Source organism: Chlorocebus sabaeus, chromosome 4 (genome assembly GCF_047675955.1).
Source record: "Chlorocebus sabaeus isolate Y175 chromosome 4, mChlSab1.0.hap1, whole genome shotgun sequence".
Lineage (NCBI taxonomy): Eukaryota > Metazoa > Chordata > Mammalia > Primates > Cercopithecidae > Chlorocebus > Chlorocebus sabaeus.
Window position 1 is genome coordinate 85,386,237 of NC_132907.1, and position 25,741 is coordinate 85,411,977.

Here is a 25,741-nt window from a genome sequence, read left to right on the forward strand (position 1 = left end):
CATCCCAGTAAGTACTGAAAGGGGGGTGGACAAGTTAACAACATGCTGTTACCCTTGAAGTGACTTTAAAACATAGCATCTATAATAAAGCAGTTCTCACTGCGCCACAGATTCAGAACTCGTGTTCGAAGCCTGTAGCCCAGCAATGGGAGAGGGCTAAAGGCTTTAAACACGAGTTCTGAATCTGTGGCTTGGTACAACACCCAATCTCCCTAATTAGGAAACATCAACATCCCAATTTATTCTTGACTTTACTAATTAACACTAGTGACCCACAGCCAACACCTTGTGTGTTGGAGGGAGAGAGAAAGTCCAAGGAAAGGTGGGAAAGAAGGAGCATTTGTACTGCCCCGCTCCGAGTCTGGAGGTCTGAGTCGGGAAATCGCCTGCAGCTTTTTTGTCTCAAAACCAGCCTGGGTGCAGCCACGTGCCTTCCAAAGATCTCCAGACCTGTGTTCCAGGAATGACTTCTAAAATGTGACAGGAGGACACTAAGCACTCTTGGAGGATGCTTCATCTAAGGGCAATGGACTGTAATTTAGAGGTAGTGCAATTAAAGGAAGGAAAAAGCAAGACATCAAATCAGTAAGAGGAGGAGCACAGCAAACCACAGAAACTGGTGATAGCAAAGCATTCTTAAAGCCAGTAGCCTAATAACAGAGTCTGAGGTTTTGTTGTTGAAAATCAGGGTGGGGAGCAGGGAGCACCGCTGTGAAGTGCAACTCACAGGAGCCAGACATGGGCCCGTGGGTGTGACAGCTCCTGGCTTCAAGCTCCCTGTGGCCGATGTAGGTACCCAGGGACTCCACCACCACCACCACACCAGAAATAGCTTGGTTTACTGACATGAAGGAACCACCTGGAATGAAAATGAGCTATTCTTTTCTTGGTCAAACTTTGACATTGAAACTCACACTTTTTTTAGCTTGCTCCTGCACATCTTTCTAGAAGGTTCTATGTATATTGAAAAGGGCCTTAAAGTCAGATTCTCACTGTCATTCCAAAAACTGACACTTTCTGCATTTCTAAGGAAATATTGTACCCTTTACCTCGAGCAAGGCACAAGTTTGATTTTCAAATTTTCCCTGCCACTGCAAAGTGGATGCTTCTATTGAAAAAGGGGGAAAAAGCAAACTGCATGGGAAAATACCTTATTATCTGGGCTAAAATTTCGTAAACAATATTGAGAGTTTACTTTTTTAACCCTCTTACTTATATAGCAGTGTTACTCCTTCCTTTTCACACGTTTGTATGGCTGGGTGGATTTCACAAATCCTAGTAAATGTTCCACTTCGGGGTGAAGTTTCCTGTCAATGCCCATCTTTTGGACTTGACCCGAGACTTATGCATTGACCTTATCTCTTCAGAGACAGCAGACATGAGATAAGATGAATTCTACCTTAAGGGTAGCCTGATTTTGGCATGTTGACTCTGAGGAATTGTTTTTATGACAGAAGAGAAAGTAATTGTGTAGCCTCAGACTCCCTTTGAGCAACCTGGGACCTTCGTGAGCACACAATTATTTCTCTTGCCTGAGCACAGAGGAAGTAGAGAATTTTCAGGAAAGCATTTGATGCTCTTTGAGGGGAGCATTACCCATAGTGAAATGGCACCTGCATTGATGACTTATGTGCCTCTGCTGCTGATGGTACACACACAGCTGGGTCTCATGGATTCACTTATTGAGTATATAAATACAATTACTTTACAACGTTAAAATAATGTGGGTCTTAGGAAATTTATTTTAAGCACATGATATCTGATCAGATATATACCAGTGCAGGCATTTTTATTCATCCTCATGTGTACTGTATGTACTGGACCTGTTAGATGATACAACTACATCTTACTGATGCACAGAACCATTAAAAACATGCTTTGGAATCCAGAAATCACATATGTAACTTGCCAGTGAGTCCAGGATGATTGAGCTTATTGGCCATTCTGCCCCATCTCCCCTCTTCTGATCTCTGCAGAGAGCTGGTCAGAGTGGTCGGACTGGTCTGAGTGCGAAGCTTCTGGTGTCCAAGTCCGTGCCCGCCAGTGCATCCTCCTGTTCCCCGTGGGCAGCCAGTGCTCCGGGAACACCACGGAGAGCCGGCCGTGTGTGTTTGACTCTAATTTCATCCCAGGTAAGAGCAGAGGTATCTATCAATAAAAACAAAACACTTCCAACATGGAGAGAGAAAATGATTCATCGGTCAGAGTTGTATTTGACTTATTTGGTGATATAGAAATGATTCTATCAAGCCCTGTGGTTTCAAGATGTTTAAAATGTAGGTCTATAGATAACTGCAGATTTAAACATGAATTCAGTTCATGAGTTTAAGATTTCTCAGGCAAAGTGTCTTTTGCAGTTTATTGACTATAATACAATCAGAAGACTTTGCTCAAAAAATGAAAATATTTGGTTATTATTAAGTCTGATATGGTTATTTGCTTATTTTAACATTAGGTTAAATGTTTAGGCAATGCTCGCTGTGTATGCACTGGTGCACGGAGAAAAAGTGCCATTCTCTTTATGCAATCTTTAATATACTTGGGAAGGTAGAAATGCATCATTATTCTCCAGTTGGAGAAGAGGTTGGCCCTCATTCTACCAGCTTTTCATGGTAAAGTCATAGTTGTTGGTGATAGCTGGTCACCTGTTGTACGCTCACTGTAACAAGGTGTTATACGAATGCATAAATCATTGCGCATATGTCCACTGTGTGCCTTAGGACTGTTACGTGGACCAGCCTCTTACAAATAAATAGTAGAGTTGAATTCTATAAGCCAGTTTTATTTGTGTTCTTTCGTCTGTGTAGAAGATACTATTTTAGAGAAAATTAGTACACCATACCTCAATCATGTATGACACAGAACTATAAGAGTGGTTGTTACCGTTTTCCTTTTTAACCATAGTCATATTTTTAATTCTTGTTGTCTAATAAAAAATCAGTACAGGAAAGGATGGTGTTTCTAGACTCCTGAGTGATGTTTTATCCTCGGGAGTTAAAACACGTTGGAGATGTGGCCTCTCTCTGCATCCTGCTGTGGGTTTCACGTGTGGCATGCAAAGAGATCAGGGACGTCCTGAAGAGGGACTTAACTTATTCTGGAGACGTCCTTGAGCTCTGGTGAATGGGCCGTCCCTCTGCTGGGAAGGTGACAACACTGGCTTTGATGGAACAAGTCTCAGAAGCAAGAATACCACAGGAGTACTCTGTGTGTTGGGCAGAGCAGGGGGTTCCCCCCTGGCAGGACACCTTGTAATGGAAAATGAGCACATTCCCTGCTTTCAACTTGAGAGACCATAGCATTATCTTTCTGTGATAAATGAATCTCATCTCTCCCCAGTCAAAGTGATTTGGCCAAATCCATATCATGTTGGTTAAAACAAGCAAACGAGCAAGTAGAATTTTTCTGATAATTAATCAGGCTTTTGAAACTTTGTGTCACATAAAATTCAGAATCGTTAGACAAACATACATAAAGCATGAACGTGAACTGTCTTCCCAACACCTTTTACACATTGTGATTTGACTTTTATTTTTCCAGAAGTATCTGTGGCAAGATCCAGTAGCGTAGAAGAGAAAAGGTGTGGAGGTACGTTATTCCTTTTAAGTAATTGTAATGGGTATACTGATATATTCTAATCATTTCCCTTCCTGCATGTTTTCTATAATGTTTCTGCCTCTTGGCCAAGAATGAAAAACTGGAGAAAGTCATGGATCCCAGGCATTCTACCTTGGCATAAATGCTAATAGTCAATATTTGATGTGCAGATTGGTGGTTCTCAAAGTGGGGTGCCTAGACCCACGTCAAGAGCATGGCCTGGGAACTCGATGGAAATGCAGATCCTCAGGACCCACCTTGATCCACAGAATCAGGACCTCCCTGGGAAGGTCCCAGCAGTCGGTGGTTCAATTCACCCTGCAGGTGATTCTGATGGATGCTAAGCTTTATGAACCAGTGGTCTCGGTGTTCACTATAGCTAGTTTCATGAGTAAAGTAGAATTCAAACAATTTGTTTATATTTATACAACAAATCCATGGCAGCTAGCCTCCAATCTGCAACCCACTGAAATGACTAAATTGTAATGAGGTATAAGGTTATACCCATAGTGCTAGAGGAATTTTTCAAACCCGCTGCCACCCTGAATGTCAAAGACAACATTATCTGATTCAAGTCCATGACAAATTTGGACTTTACAGTCTGTGCCTTACATATACCCATAAAGTACTTGTTGGTGTTGTGAACATACCTGGATAGAGAGGTTGGCTGTCCAGCAACCAAGGAACAGCCCATGTCCGCCTTTCGGAATCCAAGCCAATGTCTACATTGAGACCTTCACTTCCACATGTGTGACTGATGATGATAGACTCCCATTTGCTCCCCTAATCCATTCCACAGGGTGTCCCAGAGAGCCCAGCCCAACAGGCATTGCCTCTGACATGTTCACATGGAACCTGAAGCTTCATAGGCATGTTTCAGGAATGTATCATTCCTAACTACCATTGTCAACTACCTTGATTAGGAGCTTACTGGCTGGGCACAGTGGCTCATGCCTGTAATCCCAGCACTTTGGGAGGCCGAGGCAGACAGATCACCTGAGGTCAGGAGTTCGAGACCAGCCTTGCCAACATGGTGAAACACCATCTCTAACAAAAAATATAAAAATTAGCCGACATGGTGGCACACACCTGTAGTCCCAGCTACTGGAGAGGCTGAGGCAGGAGAATCTTTGAACTTGGGAGGCAGAGGTTGCAGTGAGCTGAGATCGTGCCACTGCATTCCAGCCTGGGTGACAGAATGAGACCCTGTATCAAAAATAAATAAATAAATAAATAATAAAAGAGCTCACTATCTGTGACATTCTGTCTGCTCAGTCAGCAGTCTCTTAGTTCATTCATTCATTCATTCATTCAGTAAACCTTGCTGAACACCTGCTCTGTGTCAGTTTTGTAAAGACCATTGAGCTTATGATGGGCACCCAGGCAGTCTCAGGCCCTCTGACAAGCAATCATATCATCAGAGACCCCAGTGCCTCAGAAGGGCAATGTTAGGTGTCTGAGCTCAGTGGAGTGAGTTCACTAACTGGCCGTTGCTAACATGGGATCCAACAACAAAATGAATATGCAACCAGTTCACATAAAAATGATCATGCCAATTAGTACCCTCTAATGTTTTTAGATCAATAATTGTGTGCTCTACACTATTTTACATGTTATAGACAAGAATATGGTGCAAAGCCCATTTGGTCCTTACAAGGAGCATTCATGTAGGCACCAGGGTCCACAGTTCTTCATGTAACACCTCTGGAGATAGAGAAGGGTTTCGAAACTCAGCAGTTTCTAGATGGTAGAAGGGTATATAGGGCCTTTACTCTAATTACATGACACCTGCACAGGGCCTGGGGTTGCTCTACAACCAATCTCCTTAACAATGCTGCTGTGAGATGTTGAAAAAGTGCAGATGCTAAGGGTCTTCCTAGAAGTTCTGCTCAGGTCTACAGAAAATGGGTCAGGTCAGTGACATTTTAATACCAGATGACTGATGAAACATTACTTTTCAGAGATTTTGCACTTGGGAATTATAGAAAAGGAACAGTGCCTATGTATTTAATCTGCATTTTATAAATGGAGATCATGAGGCTCAGAGGGGTGATGTCACTGGCCCAAGTGCACACATGGAATTTAGCTAGTGGAATTCAGTGTGAGTTTTGAACCCAAAGCACCGTAGGAAAAGAGCCCTAACAATAAGTACTCATAGGCAATAAGTACTCAGGAGGCTCCAGCCACAGTAGCCCTGGTTAAGTAACACTCTTGGACAACACCCAGAGTCCATGACTCTCTGCTGTCATCAAGGACAGTGTAGGTCAAGAGTGGAGCAGAGTTTATAAGCGTTCCTATTCTCAGGGAGGCCATAGAGAGCCTGAGGCTCAAACAGCTGATGCCTCAGCAGAGCTAGCTAGATGTTTGTGCCTGCTGCCAGACGTGTGCAGTTCACTTTCCTCCCGCTGAGCCTGAGTTACCCTGTGAAAGACCTTCAAGGGCCTTGAGAACCCAGGAGAACCTTGTGCAAAGCCCATCCCCACCCTAAAATACTACTTCTGTGTGTCTGAACCAGCTGTGCGTAATGGCTGCACAAGCCTTGAGATGCTATTGGTTAAATCACAGGAAGTTGAACTTCTCTGAGATATTCAGAATGTTTTTTTTTTTTTTTTTTTTTTTAAGATCTTTAGGCTGCTGGCACTGGCACTGGCACAATGGCATAGGCAGTTTAGATGAATCTTATTGTAGGGCTAATAGTTGAAAACAGTTACCTAGCAAGGATGTTTTTGACAACATAGGCATCTTTATTTCGTTTTCATTTTGTTGGAAAATCAATCAAACTTTGTACAGGAAATTAGCCAATTGAACCAACAAGGTAGTTGGTCTGTATTCCATCTTTACTGATCAAAATCAACAGCAGAAAATCATATTCAAAGGAAAGAACTACAATAAGCACATTCAGAGGAGGTTTAATGGGCACTACTTTCCCCATGCAGAAAAATGTGCTTCCACTGAAATTTTTCATCTTAGAGAGCTATTTTTAGTTGCATGAGACACAAAGACTATATAATCATCATAAAGATGTCAGCTGGCCCCAGCCCTTCCCAGGCACCTGCTGGAATGATTCATTTGACTAGTGACACAGTATCTGCATATGGAGACCATTATGCATCTTCCCTGTGTTATAATGAAACATGAGTTATCATTGCAGTAGGAAGTGTTTCCTTCGGTACAAGGCATTGACCCTGGGGAGCGCTAGCAGCCGAAATACAGAGAAGTAAGAACTTGTGTGAAATCAGCTCTTGCTTATCGAAGTACAGCGTCAGTGTTACAGTTAAAGTCCCAGTGGCTGCTGGTGGAATGCCTCCTGGATGCTTTATCCGGCTGTCCCAGGTTGGGGGTTCTCCAGCCCTAGAGGCTTCATCACAGAGTCAGGAAAGGCCAAAGATTCTGAAACCATTGACCAACTAAGCTATGAGTGAAAAACTGAGGTGGTTGTCAGGGAGTGGGTGATGCTTGTGGAATGTTCTAGTGCTGTCGTCCGGGATGACCAGCCCTTAGTGCTGATGACATTGGGCGCCTGTGCTAGGAACCGCATTGTCCACTGGGACTTCAGTGGTCAGGATTGTCTTGGGAGTTCGGCCTGACAGCGAGTCAGAGGGAAGGCAGCTTCCCTTCATAGTATACCCGAGGGAGCAGATCCAGCTCCAAAGTCCTGGGTTCCTGGAACACATCTGGAGCAGCCAAGGAGCACAGCTTAGAGGGGAAAGTTCAGGGTTTAGGGACAAAGAGAGATATCCAACCTCTGCCACGTATCACAGGTGAGGCCTTGATGGCATCTCCTAACTGTAGGTTCAGCTTCCCTGGGGCCTCTCAGCCACTGGAGGGTTACATGAGGTTCAGGAAGTACTCAAACAGAGCCCGGTAGACCTAGGTCTGGTGGGCACTCAGTGAACAGTGTCCCTCCTTTTGACACCAAGTGTTAGAGCCCCATGGGTCAGCACTGGCAGGGTGGAGTCCCTTCCAGGTGGTGAGGATCATGAGCACAGGGAAGGCGGCTCAGAAAATCCCTGGGGAGGAGACTGGGATGGTTAAGATGCACACAGACTCTGGGTTCAGGGGCAAACCTGCAGGCTCTTCTCATTATCTCTAGAGCCTGGAAAACCTTGCTCTGTAGCCAGGCAGACTTGCCAGCATTGCGGTGATGCTCAGCACATAGCTCCAATTGTCCCTCTGGGTGCAGGGTTGACAGGTCAGGGAAAGGTATTGGTGACACCGCCCCTCACCTGGTGGTGTGTGGAGGAGACACCCTGGGGGAAAGCTGGTGTCCTCAGGATGTGTTCTGAGCAGGTGGCACATGAGGCCAGTACCCCATGGGCAGCAGCCACTTGGTTCCAACAACACAGAGGAAGATAAGGCCCTGTTCTGCTTCACCCAGTTCTCCCGAAACCCAGCACTGTGGCACTGCCCAGATGCTGCCTTCGTTTCCGGAAAGGCTTGAAACTTTAATAGTAGTATTTCACCAACACACACAAGGAATATCTGTTGTCTTTGTTGTTTTCTCAGACATAATACAGGTCTTGGTATGGTGCCTTGATGTCACTTGAGCCAATCCTATTTTAGAGATATAAGTCCATGCTGGCAAATTTTCTGAATGCTTCATATTCATAACTCCAGGAAAATAATGAAACAGAAGAGATGCCATTAAATAGGAAAACATTGGGGAAAAGAAGGTCATTTCATGACTATTTAAAAGATCATATTTTATTGATTGAACACAAATCCCTTATTTCTCTTTAGTCAACCATTTTCTTGACAAGACCTTCAAAATACAACATAAGTGAGAAAAGTGGTACACAGGAGAGTATTTACACCACACACACAGCACACGTGTGTGCCGAGTGTCTCTGGAAGGGCACAGGAGAAAGTGCTTATAATAGTTACCTGTAGAAAAGGATTTATTTTTCCTGTAGACCCTTTTGCACTTTCTAATGTGTGCATATTCATACTAAAAAAATATATAATGGAAACTGTATAAGTTTATGTGAATAGAAAACATTTTAAATAGGATGAAATGGAGAGAGGGCTAAAAGCAGTCTGGTTTGCAGATGAGCAGTAGGTTGGGAGAGTAGCTGCTTCTCCCTTGTTTTCAGGACACAGCCCTCCTGCACACAGGGGGGCCCAACCTATTGAGGAGCACGAATAACATTTTCTGCAGAAACCCTGCACACCACGAATTACGCTGAACTTGAAGCAGAACACTGTTGTGCAAACCTTTAAATAAAAAAAAAATGCTTCTGGCAGTGTATTAAAGTTTAAGGTCACTCCAAAGGACTATCATCCGTAAGAGAATGAATTTAAAATACCCTGCGCTCCACCTGGCACGGTGGCTATGCCTGTAATCCCAGCACTTTGAGAGGCCGAGACTGGCGGAGCACCTGAGGTTGGAGTTTGAGACCAGCCTGACCAACATGGAGAAACCCAGTCTCTACTAAAAATACAAAATTAGCCGGGTGTGGTGGCACATGTCTGTAATCCCAGCTACTCGGGGGGCTGAGGCAAGAGAATCACTTGAACCCAGGAGGTGGAGGTTGTGGTGAGCTGAGATCACGCCATTGCACTCTAACCTGGGCAACAAAGGTGAAACTCCATCTCAAAAAACAAAAACAAACAAAAAAAAAACCCTGTGCTTGCTCTGGAGAAGTTTCTTGATGGTCACGACGTTTCCAACAAAATACTTAAGAATGATGGTTTCTTTAATTTGGGAATGGGGATAGGCTTTTCAGTTTGACTTTCTCTTTTCATCCTAGCGTTTGGAGTAGCTAGGCAGGATGTTCTTTTCAAGTGTGGCATCACTTTGCTCCTGTCTCCCTAGAGTTCAACATGTTCCACATGATCGCCGTGGGGCTGAGCAGCTCCATCCTTGGCTGCCTCCTCACCCTGCTTGTCTACACCTACTGCCAGCGGTACCAGCAGCAATCCCACGATGCGACTGTCATCCACCCCGTCTCACCCGCCCCCCTTAATACCAGCATAACCAACCACATCAACAAACTGGACAAGTACGACTCGGTGGAGGCCATCAAGGTAAGGAGTCGGCAGCGACAGTGGCAACCAGGTGTGCACAGAAGGCGGGTGGACCCTGCCTTTATTATTATAAAAACTATCTTTAAATAATGTTCAAGCAGAGTAAAGGCTTTTCAACTCTGCATAATGTAAAATTGCTGTACCTGGTGTTGGGTGATGTGTGTTCTTAATTTCCCCCATGAGTAATTAATCCAGGATGTGACCCAGGAGTTTAGATAAATGGTCAGTTCCCTTCGCATTCTGAGGAGGAAGTGGGGCTTAGAACCTCACAGGCCTGGCTCATGGGTGGACATCATGTATACCTGGGTAAACCTGTGCTAGTTCTTTTCATTTACTCAGCCACCATTTTCTCCTCTATAAACTGGAGATAATGAGAATTAAATGGGGTCATTTATCTAAAATGCTTTGAACAGTGCCTAGCAAAATAAATGTGGTTTTTACTTGAGGCACTTCGCATTATGGTTCAGAGTACAAGTTACTTACTTTTTTGAACCTTAGTTTCTTTATCTTCAAAATGGATATAAGAGTACATGCTCCTGTATTGCTGTTGTGAGGTTTAAATGTCCTAAAGAACATGAGGCTTTGTTCTAACTGTGTGTACACAGAGGTGAAGGTGTAGCTGGAAACATGTCAAGGGCTTCTGTCCATTGCACCCAACCTCCCTTATTACCCACATGAACGAAGGGAAATCTCCTGAGCTAAGTTTAAGTAAATTTTGATATTCCTGCTAGGTGCCTGGTTTCCCATAACACTCGGAGGGAGTATTTTGATGCCTTTTCTCTGCTGTGGTGGTTTCCTTTGAAATTGAATTTTCTCCCTCTGTGAGAATAAGGACTATCTTTAGCCCTTGCAACTTCAGGTGGCTGGGAGACCTTATGTCCCAGGAGCCACAATGTCCATACTTGTCTCCTCTCAGCCACATGGCCTCTATTTTCCACCACCTGGATGGAGACACACCAATTGACTTTTCCCCTTGGACCCTGCTTAAACCAAGATCCACAAGCCATGAGCATCTCCCCCCCTACTCAGATGGTAGATCTGGGGAATGAAGCACCAGGAATTAATAACAGGCCCTTCCTAGCCTCACAGAAATGAGCTCCTAGAGTAGGGAGGAAGCTAGAAGAGGAGCACAAGCTTCTTCCACAAGCTCTCTTCTTCCAAGAGCTTTCAAAACAAACATTTGGATCTTAAGGAAAGGGTTCCTCTGAGCGTGATTCCAACACATCATCTTGTCTCTGGTCACTGTTACTACGGGCATCAGAAGGCAATTTACCCAGTCCTGTGTTCCCACTGAAGATTCAACAGCCATTTTTAAGATAATCAGAAATGTTTCTGCCATGAAGGTAAAGGACCTTGAAGGCACAGACAGCTGCCCAGTCTTTAATGAATCCTGTCAGAACATTTTTCTGATACTTTGCCCAGACTAATCCTGGACAGATGGCCTCTGGGCACCCTCCTTCATCTTCATTTTATTCCTCTCCATGTATATCTTCTATCTGGCTCAGTTGAGGCTCTTTGAAACTGCAGGTGACTTTAATGACTATGCACAGAAAATGGCTACAGTGATCACCTTCTAACAAGTTCAGGATGAAAAGCAGTTAAGGCATTTGAAACCTGATGCCCTTACTTAAATAAGTTCCGTCAAGGTCTCTGATAAATGTACTCACCCATGGTCATCTGAAAGCTACTTACATATGTATTCAGTTATATGAATATGAATTCGGTTATATATATTCAGTTACATTCAAACTGTCTGTTAATTTGATATCATTAGAGTTTTAGGTTTTCTAGAGATTTAGAATTGGGTTTTCTAACCCCCTGCTTCTCTTGGTAACTTCATAGCTAAAGTTGAAAACTTCACCAGAAGATATCACAAACTGCCAACCTTATTCTGGTAATTAGGCAAGTCCTCCATGAGGCAAATCATCTGGGGAAGCAAATAAATAAGAAAACATATTTTAAAATAATGGAGCCTTAGCAGAGAGCTCAAATTCAACATAATAGTCATCCTCGTTTACTTAGCATTCTTAAACCTGTTTTTTTTTAAATATATTTTCCAGGCATTTAACAAAAACAACTTGATCCTAGAGGAAAGAAACAAATACTTCAACCCACATCTCACTGGGAAGACCTATTCTAACGCCTACTTTACAGATCTCAATAATTATGATGAGTACTAACAGTTCTTATGTTTTTGGCTTCTTGTAAATCCCCAGTTCCTCAAGGCCTGTGCCCCATGACTGCCCATGTTTCTGAGGCTTCAGAATTGAAGTTTGGATACATTTCAAGTGCATTTCAAGCCACCGGAGTGTCCCATTGCTGCCAAAAGTACACATTTTTAAAAGCAACAAAAATTGAAATAGGACATCGTGAAAATCTTGACCATTGTTGAATGAGTCAGGGTGTGAAGTTTTTAATTGTGTTTATCCTATTTTTCTGACAAGTCCCTTGGTTTGTTTTTTGAGCTTTATTTTATAAATGTGCCACCCACATTGGAAGGAGTCTTTAGAAATATGAATGTCTTCTTGCTTTGGGGTGTAAATCTTCATGATGTTTTAATTCAAGAAAATAGGCACTTTTTCTGAGAGACCTGCTCCCTCCACAAGAAGTGCTTAGGTCCATAATATTTCAAAACATGAAGAAACAGAATGTGGCCAAACAATTATTCACCATGGATCGCCCAACTTCCCAAATCTGGATAAAGCTATGGGATTCTTGGAAGCAGCTTGTGTGTTTTCATCTTGCCTGGGAAGCGCAGGAATTCTACCTGGCTCACATCTGCAGAGGTTACAGTTGACTCTGAGGCACCTCACCTTGCTCCTGATGCAGTTTCTGTGCCATTGCCGGTGGAGGGAGCGGAGCAGAGGCGCAGGCACAAGGAAGCGTGGATGTGTTCTGCAGGTTGCTGCAAAACTCGCCTTATTCTGACTTTTGGATTTCATGGCATTCTAGGAAGTTCCTTGCCATGCTGTTGACCTGGAAGCCCACCCGTCTGGTCCATAGTAATGTCCTGAAGAGCCAGTCTGTAAAATAACCAACCACTTACTTAGCGTTTGGAGAGACTCCACACCTCCTCTCTCCCTGCAAAGAAAAGTCTTGAACATTTATGATGTCAATTAGTGAAAGTATTGAAAATACTAAATTATAACTAAAAGCAACTTTTTTATGTTATAGAGAATATTGAAAGAACTGATATTAATGATAATCAATGTTTTATTTTTCATCTCTCTGATATAACCAATGTGTGGGCAATCAGCCCCTACCAAGAGCATTAATGCCATGTAAAGCTGGCTTTCTGGAGTCCACGAAGTCCATACGAAGTGGTACCCCCAGTTTCTGCTGTTACTTGCTGCCTCCAGGCCAGGGGAGCAGGAGATGCTCAGCTCTGGTGCCTTTTCTTTTATTTCAGTGCTGCCTTCCCACCCACCCAGTCCATTTCCCTCGCCTCTCCCTGCATGAAGGCAACAGCATTTCAAGATGCACCTTGGGAAGTCAGGATAGCCGGAAGTAAGGGTTTTTGGGATCCCTGTGGTCTCATCGTTGATCATCGATAAGCATTTAAGAGTGTGATAACACCATTCACAGAGGTCCCTGGAAAAAAATATATACGTTTCTCACAAACAACTGATACATAACATATGGCAGTTAGTTGAATAAATATTGAAAATAATAACACGACTGAAAAAGTTCATCTGATGCTTCTGAGCATGTGATAAAGTCCTGGGTAGACATGGAAATGTGTTCTTACTGACAAATGAACCTTCAGATCTATGAAAAAATATATAGTAGGGGTACTAAGGAACACAGAATTTTATTAGCATATGTGCTTTTACCCTTACCCTAGTTTCCAATTTAAAGAAACAATTTCAGAAAGTGTTAGAAGAATTCTATGTTTAATAATGAATATTGTTGAGTTCAAAATATAAATATACCCAAATTTACAGAAATGACACGGTATTGAAATGGCAGGTGGGCTCTGTAAGTTCCTTTGGATTGCAAGTAAATGACATTCAGGGTCTTTGCAGTGGGGACTTCATGTTGCCTCTCACGCATTCCTCATATGTCAGAGTCTTCTGTCTATATACACATGATCAAAGCCCGTACTCAGTAGGGGAAATCTAGCCAGCTCGTTCTCTAATTGTTCCTAGGTTGAATTTTCATCAGGTATTTCAACTCATCTCATCACTCTCTTGTAAGAAAAAAAAAAAATTATCACTATGTAGCACATTTTCGTTATTTTTTAGTCTTCTTCCCTAATATTTTGTAAGCTTAAAGGGACATTTTATTTTCCCTGGGAAAGAGAATTCTAATATTTCAAGAATGCTTCACTGGAATTGATGGGAAATGGTTTCTAAATGCCATCGAAGCTGGTCTTTAATGAATATTTTGCAGTGACTTGGGAAAACACCCTCCCTCACTACAAGATCTTCGTGTTGTTAATAATATAAACCTTTGAAATTAGCATTGCAAAAGAATCCCATTTTTGTTTCCTACCACACTGTTCAAAGGAACATTGTTTCTCTCTCATCCTTTCTTTCTCTCTTTTATTTGACAGAATAGCAAGTGTTTAGATAATTTCAGGTATATTCTAAGTATTTTTACCAGCTGTGGAATAAGTTGTGTTTCTCCATCACGGTGTAGCTCCCGTTCATGTGTTCTGGCTCCATACTCCACGCTTAATGAGTGAACCCTTCCACGTTGGGCTTTCACAGTGCAATCTCTCCCCTGTGTTGCAACCTCCTTCATAAAGCCGCTCTTCCTTAGCACTGGGCTGTTTGGGAGTCCTGGTGAAACTTTGTGGTTCACATTTTAAATTCCTGAATGACCTTTTCATTCTCTCTTTATCTTTGTTTTTGTCCTTCGTTCCCTCCTTTTGTTCTTCCTTCCTGCCTTCCTGCCTTCTTTTCTTCTTTCCTTTCTTCTTTAATTCTTCCCTTATTCTTTTTCTTTTTCTTTTTTTTTTTTTTTGGTACAAGTGGAACAAAAAGCAACAAATAGTTTTAAGCTTATCTGTCTGCACCTGATGTAAAATGACGTTAATCACTATTTAGCTTCTAAAGTTATTTCTGAATACAGCTGGAGATTGGCTGGTTTTCATGAGGAAGCTGGCTTTAGTCTTACATTTAAATTCTTTGAAAATGACTCCCAGTGCTATTCAGGTTCCTTTCTTGAGGCTAGACTCATCACCATCTAATACTGATTTTACAGTGTACTGACAGTTTACAGGAAGGAGAACAGAATTTCTGTACACTGTACAACATGTGGGCTTCCTTTAGCTCCAGGGACATGTGACTTTGGTGAAACTGGGATTTTGTAACCTCTGAATGATATGGACTTAGTGAATTCTAAGGAACTCGGGGGCACATGGTCAGGCTCCACCGCACGGAAGAGCCACAGTCTTCAGACTCATGGCATTCCTTCCAGAACTCCCCATTCCACTCCGAGCATATTTCTATGCTGCTGCTTCTTGTGACTTATATGAGGCATCTCAGCTTCCTCATGTGTGTAAAGATGTTTCCCTAAGTCTGTTCAAGTAGACTCTCGCTAGAGTTAGCATTCATATTTGAGGGAAAAAAAGAGCATTTAATGTGTTTGTGTGGGGCTGAGGTTCTAAAAGAATTGAAAAGAGATGATGAACATTGAATGAAGGTGAGGGCATCCCTGCCGGGGAGAAACCTCTGTCCCTAGGGAGAGTCCATTCATGTTCATATGGTCTGGGATGAACCAGGGGTCTGGCCCCATCGGGTCACAGGTGATGGCAAATAGAAAAGAAGCAAATGAAGGAAACAGTCGGATAAGTAGGTGACATGAAAGGCGAGACCTGGTTACCTCCATGAGTGCTATGGACAGTTCCTAGAAACGGTGGCCCACTTCACAGGTCCATGGGTCTGACCCTTGGACTCTGCCAGGATCAACTGCCCTGAGTGCCAGAGTTTTAGTCAAGGGCGTCCTTACGTCCTCATTTATCTGCAGAAGGATGGAAATTGTGGGAGTCAAAGCCTATTTTGCTGAGTATTCCCACTGGAGTCTCTGGTAGAATTAGTGAGTCATGCTGTCAAAGTCATGGACAAAGGCTGGGTGCCCTGGCTCATGCCTATAATCCCAGCACTTTGGGAGGACACGGTGGGCGGATCACCTGAGCTCAGGAGTTTGAGACTAGCCTGGGCAACATGGTGAAACCCTGTCTCTACAAAATATGCAAAAAATTAGCCAGCCATCGTGGTGCACGCCTGTGGTCCCAGTTTCTTGGGAGGCTGAGGCCAGAGGATCATTTGAGCCCTGGAGGTTGAGGTTGCAGTGAGCTGAGATCATATCACTGCACTCCAACCTGGAAAAAAATAAAAAGCAAAGTCTCAGTGACGTTCTCCATGTCCCCAAGTAGCCCTCTAAGGGGATCCATTAGCATATAATCGAATATCAAAGGGAATTTTACCTTAAACATATATGAAGTCTATACTTAGCTAATCATTTTGTCTAAACACAGCCTTGTTGGCATTTGAATTTACAAATATTCATTTGCTTATTTACAGTGTTCCTTTTGCTTTTAGAATAAATCATAAATATTTCCCCAATACTGTCAAGATATTTAGTCATCAACGTTGTCCCTGGGCCATCCGGTTTCTTTAGGCTCCGGGTGTCGTTTACATTTCAATGGGGTTTTCTTGTGTGTGGCGTTGGGGGTAACTCCATTGACCTCAGCATTTCTATCTCAAGAGATGGCTCTGGAACACAGAACCAGAGGCAGCAGCTACCAATGGTTGATAAAATAAACTGCAACTGCCTGACCATTTTCCACATGGCAGGGCTGTGCTTAAGCCCCACACCTCCAATAATCAATGTCTATGAAGGTATCAATAACCCTAACTGTATGCAAATTCTTCACCACTTACGATATGGTACAAACTGGAGTTTACAGATGGCCTCGGCCATGCCTAGCCCATTCGTTCATCCTAACTTCTTCATCACTTCCTGGTGTACTTGGGGAAGCATGTTGACACAACATTGCCGATGTTTGATTACCTATGGTTATCTGTAATTACCTATGCTTATCTTGTCGTGCACTAGATGCCATCTGAGCCCCTTACTTCTTTGGGCAGTGGGTGAAATGGGAGAACATAGAAAAATGTTCACTTTGACCTAAGAAATGCACAAAAGGGAATGCCATGCACGATGTAAGATAAAATATTTGGAGAAAGGGGATCATCGTGAAATTTATTTCTGCTATTCTCCCCTATTGAGGTCATTAATTATAATTGATTTAAATATTTTTTTTAACTCTACAAATACTGAGCCAAGGAATTCAGGTTATGTGCGCTGTTAACCTAATAAAGCAAAGGAAAATATGTTGCTTTAATCCTTGCTTGTTAACCTAATAAAGCAAAGGAAAATATGTTGCTTTAATCCTTGCTGCTTTTCTCGTTTGGTGATAGAAAAGGTGAACAAGATGTAATGTTGAACTGCTGGTGATGATTTCTAAACTGACTCTTTCGTACTGCTTTCCTGCGGACTTATATTAAAGATGCATTGTACACATTGTTTTAGCAGATAGATCAGAGATATATTCAGTGGTCATCTGTTGCATTATCAGAAATGTGGTACATGTTACAGAAGCGTGAGGAAGAGAATCCTATCCTCTTTTGAAAATAGAGTTCACATTGCAAGTGACATAGAGCATTCTCAAAACCAAATTCAGAGCCTGGCACAAAATGTATACTTCCTAGCGAAAGCTGTCTCAAAACACAGTCTTTTTGATAGATCATATTAGATCATATCTGCCATAGAAAGGCTTACTCCCTGCAATTGGAGTCAATATCAATTCTTGCTCAAGCAAACATGTTTTACTGTGTTGGTGCAATGGCAGGAACTAGTCAAGGGTACTTTCAGACCTGAAAGGAGAAAAGAGGAGGTAGAAAATCACTCTTTTGTGCTTCTTAAACTGTCAGTCAAGAAAATTTATTCCACCCCTTCATATTTGCTCTAAAATCTGGGGCCAGTAGTTCAAATGTGATCCTGTTCTTTCTCAGCCTTTTGCAATTTAATGCCAAATGGTCCAAATGTTAGATGAATGGTGGTAATAAAATGATTCAAATGTTAGATAAATACAAGCTGAGAGCAAAATCTGGACTCTGAAAAATCAGAACTATTCTATCATGTTGCTAAAATGAGAGCATCATTTTCTCCCCTCTCTGTTAGTGCGGATAATTTAATTTCCTAGAAAAAGTTGCTAGTGCCTTGTTTAAGATGGTCATTTATCATTTCATGTGGATACTATTGGTCCAATTAGAAGCAGAAGATTGATTGGATTTACTTTAAAGAAAATTATTCTCCTATGCCTCTTTGAACTCAGGAATAGAAAATGATCGAGAAGCACATCATCTTCAGATGTGATTTTTGCCCTCATTGAGGATGTAGAACCAGAATAAGTACAACATATGCTCAGAAGAGAGGTGACCTCAGTATTAGCCTTCTAGAAACTAACATCACTTTGATTTTTACATGTTCCAAAAAAACATGATAGCGTTTGTTCTGTAATAAGAATGTCAGCATGATGCCTGTAGAAGGTAGAGGTTTTCGTTTCTGTTTATCTTCAGGCAAGTCCATAGATAGAGGAAAATCAGACACAGGCTGGTGACAACTGGCATAGATACAGTGAGCACGGAATGAGAACCACCTACAACATTGCCTGATTATTTTTAAGTTCATATCAAAACTGCTTCACAAGTTCACAGACGTTGTCACTCTTAATTTGGGTTAAGAAAAGTATTAGTATTATATCTACTGAAGTTGATTACTTTTCTCTTGTACCGTGACTGTTGGCCAAAAGCAAGCTGAACTTCTGCACTTTGAAACAAAGCACAGTATGAACCTTTAACCCAACCACCTAGTTTCACCACTGAGATTCTACATCATCTGCAAGAAAATGCACAAACTTGGTCCAATGTTGGATTCTTCAAAAGTGCATAGCAAAACTTTTGTGCTATGCAGCTTGATGTGACTTTTAAAGATGTTATCAAATGTTAAATGCCTCATTCTGTGTTAATTTGCTGTTGGCTGTTTTGTGACACAAAATAAACTTATTTGAGATTGTTTCTTTTTTTTTTTTTTTTTGTTAACCTTCTCTAAAGCCAATTTCAGCCCTTGGTAAGCTTGCAGACAAGCTGCAGACAAGTTACTGATCTTAAATTTAATTTTGAAAGACAATGTATCTTAATTACAATTTAGCTTTTTAAAACAATGAGACAACTTTACATTTCCCCTTTGTTTGAATGAGAAAATGGATCTTGGGTTGCTCTGCTAGAACGCTTGTGGATTGCTGGGTCCTTCCTAAGGGGGCCATGGGCACACCACACTTTCTTTCAATCCTTACATTTGAACGATTGATAGTCTTCAAAACCTTCTTGTTAGATGTACGCAGTAGAAATTTCTAATGGTCATGACTTCTATCTTTCCTGTCCATCAATTCAATGATTTTCAGTGCTTCCTGAGAGCTGTCTAGGTCTGTATCGCAGATCGTTGCTTAATGACACCTGACAGATACAGTGTTTTCTGAAATCAGCTTAAGACACCAATTGTGGCAACTGGAAGCTCATCACCTGCTACATTGGATCAACTATGGAAGTCGGAGTAGGGGTGGGTGGAGGTTACCTAACCAACCAGTGGAAGTCAACTCACACCTGCTCCAAGCCTCAACTTCGAGAAACAAACACGTTTATAAGAAAAACGTAGCTATTATTACAGGAGTGAATATGTTGTGTTCTCTTACTGCTCTTGGTGCATTGCCAGTTTCTGTATCTCAACCCTGTTCTTCATCTTTATGAAAAAGCATTCTGAAGATCTATCCTCAGCACTGCTGAGTGCGCAGTCACCCTTTCCTAGCAACCCCCTTCTTACCATCTCTAGCTGCTGGTTGTGTGGGGAATAAAACGAGGGAATCCTGATTATGTACAGTATAAATTGTATTATATTTTTTGTACTTATGTTTTATGTAAATAGTTTGTCTCATTCAATTGTATGTGAGCATTGAAATAAATCCTACCGTTGAGGAGACAATTTAGTGGCATTTTTCTTTGTATCGCCTCCAAGAGTACTGTCACCCCAGAGGTGCTAAGCAGTGGCCACTGCTCAAAGGAGTGAGTTTTGTCAGACTGAAGTGCAGACCACTCCCTGCTGGGGAAGCCTCATCACACTCCTGTTTAATCTTCAGGCCTTTTGAATGGTGGCCAGGACAGGACATGAGGATGTATTAAAGCACTTTTAGAAATATTTCCATGGGCAACAGGAAATATGTGACAAGGAAAGTCAATTAGGCTTTCTGTTTACAAAGCGTTGGTATCAGGTTGAGCGGATGAATGATGCATTGAGTTGTATTATACTTACCCTCTCTCCAACACACCGTATTCCACACTTCTTTGCATAAAACAAGGTTTTTCTTGAATGAACGGCTGTCAGTCAGCATGAACACAAAGATAAGAAGCTTGACCCAGGAAGACCACCCTGTTTAGTGAAAGCCATATTTGAATGGTCATGATCCCATTAAAAAAGGAAAAAAAAAATCATGTGTATGTATGTATTTCTGTATCTCATATATACACATATGTATACATAAATGTATATGTGTATAGTTATTATATATATATTTCTCAGTTGACCAAAAAGCTGAAAAAGCCCACTTAATATGGGGCCAAAAATTAATAAAACTATATAAATAGATGAACTAGTGAAGCATGTTATAAAGATTAAACTGTTTTAACCCCCAAATTACTTATTTTTTTATTAAGCAATGAAAAATTAAAATTTTAAAGCATTACATGAATAACCTATGTTTGGCTATGAGTTCAGAAAGTGAATGGAATTAATAGTGTCATACCATAATTTTATTTCTTGCCTTTTTGTTCCTGAACAGTTGTAATCTTGGTAATATATGTTTTGATATTTAGATGATCTCACAAAATGCTTGTGTATCCAGGTCCTCCTCCTTTCATTCACTTGCTTTAAACAATAAGTTGAAATATGACTTCAAATACCTTTCTCGACCTATTTGAAATATATGATGCAATTTTTCATTTAAAGTATCTCCTCAAGTCCCATTTGGGGAAAATAGCAGAAAGGATTGAATGTAACTGACTGCACAATTATGGATATTTAGTCTAAGAGGAAATTTCCCTTAAAGTAATATGAAACTATTCCTTTTCTGAAATTATTCTTGGTTTATTTTTTATAAAATAGATATGATTTTCTTTATAAAGTCAAGGAGAAAATGGTGTCAGAGATTGCTTTTATCACATTATTCTGCTTGGTGTACGTTTTTCTTAGAAGCATTGCAGCTCCTACCATGCCCCTGCAGGCAGACTGAGACCCTGGACTGAAACCACAAGTTCACGTTTGGTTAACATAGATCTGGGTGCTGCAGAGATCTTAAGAGTAGAGCTACTAAAAGCATGATGGAGGAAATGAAGCTCAAATATAATTATGTTTAATATAATTCCTGATATAATACATAGAAACTATGAGTTTGAAATAAAATATAATATTTTGAAAATGAGCTTTATCATAGGAAACAGAAAACTGCTGAAATATGATTTTTTTAATTCTTAATCTAAGTGGCCTTGCCTAAATGGCAGAGGGTTGGCTGTTCCTCACAAGGATGGATTCACGGGCTATATTTCCTTTGAAAGTAATGCATAGGTAGTGAAGACATCCACATTCTATCTCCTGTCCCCTCACTTTGCTTCCTCTCTCCTGCCTCGGAATCACTCTAAGTCACCTCCTGTTTCCTATAGTAGTTGCAAGTTACCTGGTTTCATGGTGCTTCTCTTGAGGTCCTGTGCCTCCTGGTGACAAGAACCCACCCTTCCCTAAGAGAAGGATGCTGGTGGCAGCAACATGTCTGGAAATCCCTATCAGGAACATGCATGGGAGATGACAGTGGAGCAGCCTTTTAGAGAGTGGATTCCAGGCAACAACAACTCACAGGGCCTCCTCCACCCAGTGCCACAAAACATATCACCCTCCCTTTGGAGCAATATATTTGCCCTCCTTTCTCTACTTCCTTTCTAGCTGGAAGTTCCAAGAAATTGTGTTTTGTGAAACAATGGAATTTTCTTGATCCCTGAATTTATCTTGAGGTGAAATGATAGTGGTTAAATTCCCTGATTTTACAGAGAGGAGAAGGATGCCTCAAGGACCCAAATAAGTGCAGCCAGATTCAAACCCAGCTTGGCAAATCCCCACCAAGACTGTTTTCCCTCCAGCCTTGTTCTTGGAAATAATTAAGTACATTTCAAACTCCTGTCCAAAATCTTGGTGAACTCTTTAATCTCTGTGAGCTCTTTAGAAAGTGTTTCATGAATACACACTTTCCAACTCTCTGTGCTCAAAGACATGTCCTGACTCTGCATTTAGAGTTCTTACCACCCCTATTCTAAAATCTGGAGACAATCTAAATAACCCAGAACAAGACATTCACATGTTCGCAGATAGTTGGAAAGGCTCCAGTATTCCTTCACTGTGCTAATAGGCAGGGATGAAATGAAGGGTGGCACGGTGCCTGCCCTTTAAATAGCTATTCTCTTAGCTGCATTGAGTCCTTTACAGAGACAGAAGTTTAAGGAAGTAAATGCATGAGATTGGGAGGACACAGCAAATGCACAATTCCCAAGAGATTATAAATGAAGTTGGGTCGAAGGTCATTTGTTGGCCCCATATTTGACATCAACTTAGAAAATAGAGCAGGAGAAATGCCGAATGTGGCTTCCCACCTTGGAGCTCTTCCCCACCCACCTTCTTACATCTCATCTTAACCCTCCCCCAAGAGAAAAAAAAAAAACAATCTACTTCCTACTATTCTCTTTCCTGAGACTAGAATACTTTATGGGATCCAGGCTTGGTGGACCTTTCTCAAAAGAAAAGAGGGTGTCTGTGTGGGATGTTGTTCTTTCACAAATATTGGCTGTTATAATTCAACAGCATAATTCATTGACACATGTTCCATCTGTACTAAATTTGAACAATTGAAATTAGTACATGACGTTTTCAGTAAGTGCACCCCATAAACAGGGAAAATGTTCATGTTCCCCGAAGAAAAGTCAGACCATTTTGAGCAGCAGTTAGCACGCACACATGGGATAAGCCCATGTCAAATGAACACTGTCAGTTACTAATGAGATTTTTATAATAGGGCATACAGTTTGGGCTAGCCATGCTCCTCCTCATGTAAGCAGTATTATTGCTTGTACTTGAAACCATAATTCTTTGGAAAAGTTCATTAAATCAGGCATTTCACAAAAATTTGGGTAAGTTACAAAGACTTTGCTATGTGTTGCTTGAGCATTAGATATACTCAGGAAGCTCTCATGAAATAAAGATCCTGCCTTATTAAGAGAAATTTCCCTCGATCTAATCTGCATCTTTGAATGGACATGGGAGGATGGAGAAGGAAGTTGGGGCAGGGGCTTAACTTCAAACCCCGAAAGACAGGTTTAAGTAAGCCTGAAGATCCAGAAATGATAAATGGCTCAACCATCTGACTTCCTTATCCCCACTCCCTGAAGCTCAATCTCCTCATCATTCCATAGGGCAGTAACATATAGAAAGAACATGAATGATAATAAAATTGAAAGATATACCATCAATGCTTGATATATAGTAAGTTCCTAATAAATGATGGTGTGGTTGTCATTATTATCATTCAGGGACTCACTTTACCTGTATTCATCTTCTCTCCCTGGGAGCAGTGCAAGCCATTTTCCCTCTTTAGACTCAAAATTGTAGATGAACCAATTTTATAAATTAGTAAGAGTGACTGCAGAAGCCTTTGAGCCTGAGTGAAATATATGCGCCATACAAATGAGGAGAAGGTTCACGGGAGGCCCAGGAGTAAATTCACGACTGCAGTTAACAATCAGGGAGGCAAGCAATATTCTCTGGAAGTAATTACCACTAACCAAGATTGGAACCTTCAACTTTTATAATTTAATATGTTACCTATCTATGACTTGAGAAATTAACCAATAATAATGCATAAATGTGTAAAACATGCCTCATTTCTGAAGACAGAAGGTTATTCCTTTCTGGGAAAATGGATTACACTCCTGCCTAATTCTTGCCTGCAGAGCTCTGCTTTTGCTTTCTTTCTAAAGCAACCTGCTCAGGTGAGGGAAATAGTTTTGTGTTGTTTTGGGAAACACAGGTCTGAGAAGTGGAATCCAGTAACCTGTCAAAAACCTAGAGCTCAAATATTGTATATGAAAAGCTAATTTGTTGCTTCATGAGGAATCTTTCTGAATGTTTAAATTTCCCTCTGTCACATACTCTTGAGATAAGACTTTGGGTATCAATTCCTAATATTGGAGCAATAACAAACTGTTTTCGAAAGTGGCTGCCTCATTTACCTACAGTATATAAGAGTGACAGTTTCTTCATATTCTTACCCAAACTGGTTTTTCATTGATTACTGTCATCCTAGTGGGTTTGAAGTGGTATCTATGATGGTTTTGACTTGCATCTTCCTAATGACTAATGATATTGAACATCTTTTTATATGTATATTTACCATTTTGTATATGGTCTTTGGAGAACTATTTATCTTGTTTGTTTGTTTTGCAAGATGGCAAATTAGAGGCTTTTAGCATGCCTCAGCCACTTGGAAATAGCAAGATAGTGCATAAATATCAACTTTGAGTTTTAATTCAAGAAGGAAAATGGGAATTCACCTGTATTGGTCCATTCTCATGCTTCTATAAGGACATACCTGAGACTAGGTAATTTATAAAGGAAAGAAAATGTAGTACATATACACCATGGAATATCACACAGTCTTAAAAAAATACAAAATACTTTACTTTGCAGCAACATAGACATCGTGGAGGATATTATCCTAAGCAAATTAACAAAGGAACAGAAAACAAAATACTGCATGTTCTTACTTATAAGTGGGAGTTAAACAGTAGGTATTACATGGACATAAAGACGGCAACTATAGACACTGGGGATTACTAGAGAGGAGAAAGGGAAGGGACAAAGGTTGAAAAACTAACCATTGAGTTCTATGTTCAGTACCCTGGATGATGGGATCAATTGTAACCCTATGGGATCAATTGTAACCCAAACAGTATACCCTTGTAAAAAGCCTGCATATTGGCCAGGCGTGGTGGCCCTGTAATCCCAGCACTTTGGGAGGCTGAGCCGAGTGGATCACCTGAGGTTGGAGTTGGAGACCAGCCTGATCAACATGGAGAAACTCCATTTCTACTAAAAATACAAAGTTGGCTGGGTGTGGTGGTATATGCCTGTAATCCCAGCTGCTTGAGAAGCTGAGGCAGGAGAATCGCTTGATCCTGGGAGGTAGAGGTTGCAGTGAGCCAAGATCACGCCAATCGTGCCATTGCACTCCAGTTTGGGCAACAAGAGCGAAAGTCTATCTCAAAAACAAAAAACAAAACAAACAAACAAAAAAGCCTGCATATTTAGCCTCTAAATTTAACATAAAAGTTGAAATTATTTTTTAAAAAATAGCAAGAATAAAAAAAGGAATATATATTCAAATCATTTACCCATGTTTAAATTGTGTTATTTTCCTTTATTTTTGAATGGTAAGACTTCTTTATAAATTCTAGATACCAGACCTTCGTCAGATACATGATTGATTTGCAAATACTTTCTTCTCTTATATGAAAGTTTTTCACTTTACTGATATTATACTTTGAAACACAAAAAGTTTTTCTTAATTTTGAAAAAGTCTAATATATTTAACTTTTTGGTTACTTGAGCTTTACGTGTCATGTCTCAGAAACCATTGTCTAATCCAAATCGTAAAGATTTACACCAATGCTTTTGTCCCAGAGTTTTATAGCTTTAGCTCTTACATTTAAGTCTTTATGACATGTGAGTTGATTTTTCATATGGTGTGAGATGAAGGTTCAGCTTTATTCTTTTGTATGTGAATATCTAGTTTCCCCAGCACTATTTTTTTTTAAAGATTGTTCTTTCGCCATTGAATTGTTTTGACATCCTCGTCAAAGATCAATTGACTGTAAGTGTGAGGGATTATCTGTGGAGTCTCAATTCTATTCTATTGATCTATATATTTATCTCAGTACCATGCTGTTGTGATTACCAT

At 41.0% G+C, this 25,741-nt stretch overlaps 1 protein-coding gene across 3 annotated transcripts in view; it reads left to right on the plus strand.

The window, feature by feature from the left end:
- SEMA5A (semaphorin 5A) overlaps positions 1–18,713 on the plus strand; it is a 504,887-nt gene extending 486,174 nt beyond the window's left edge. For 2 of the 3 annotated variants that reach the window (XM_073014841.1, XM_007961192.3), the window contains exons 20-23: positions 1,977–2,132; positions 3,541–3,588; positions 9,413–9,624; positions 11,685–18,713. In XM_073014841.1, the coding sequence (XP_072870942.1) occupies positions 1,977–2,132; positions 3,541–3,588; positions 9,413–9,624; positions 11,685–11,804 (536 nt within the window). In that variant the 3' untranslated portion in view covers positions 11,805–18,713. The remainder of the gene's footprint in view (positions 1–1,976; positions 2,133–3,540; positions 3,589–9,412; positions 9,625–11,684) is intronic. The other variant, XM_007961194.3, reaches the window with a different exon arrangement.
- The last annotated feature ends 7,028 nt before the right edge of the window (positions 18,714–25,741 follow it).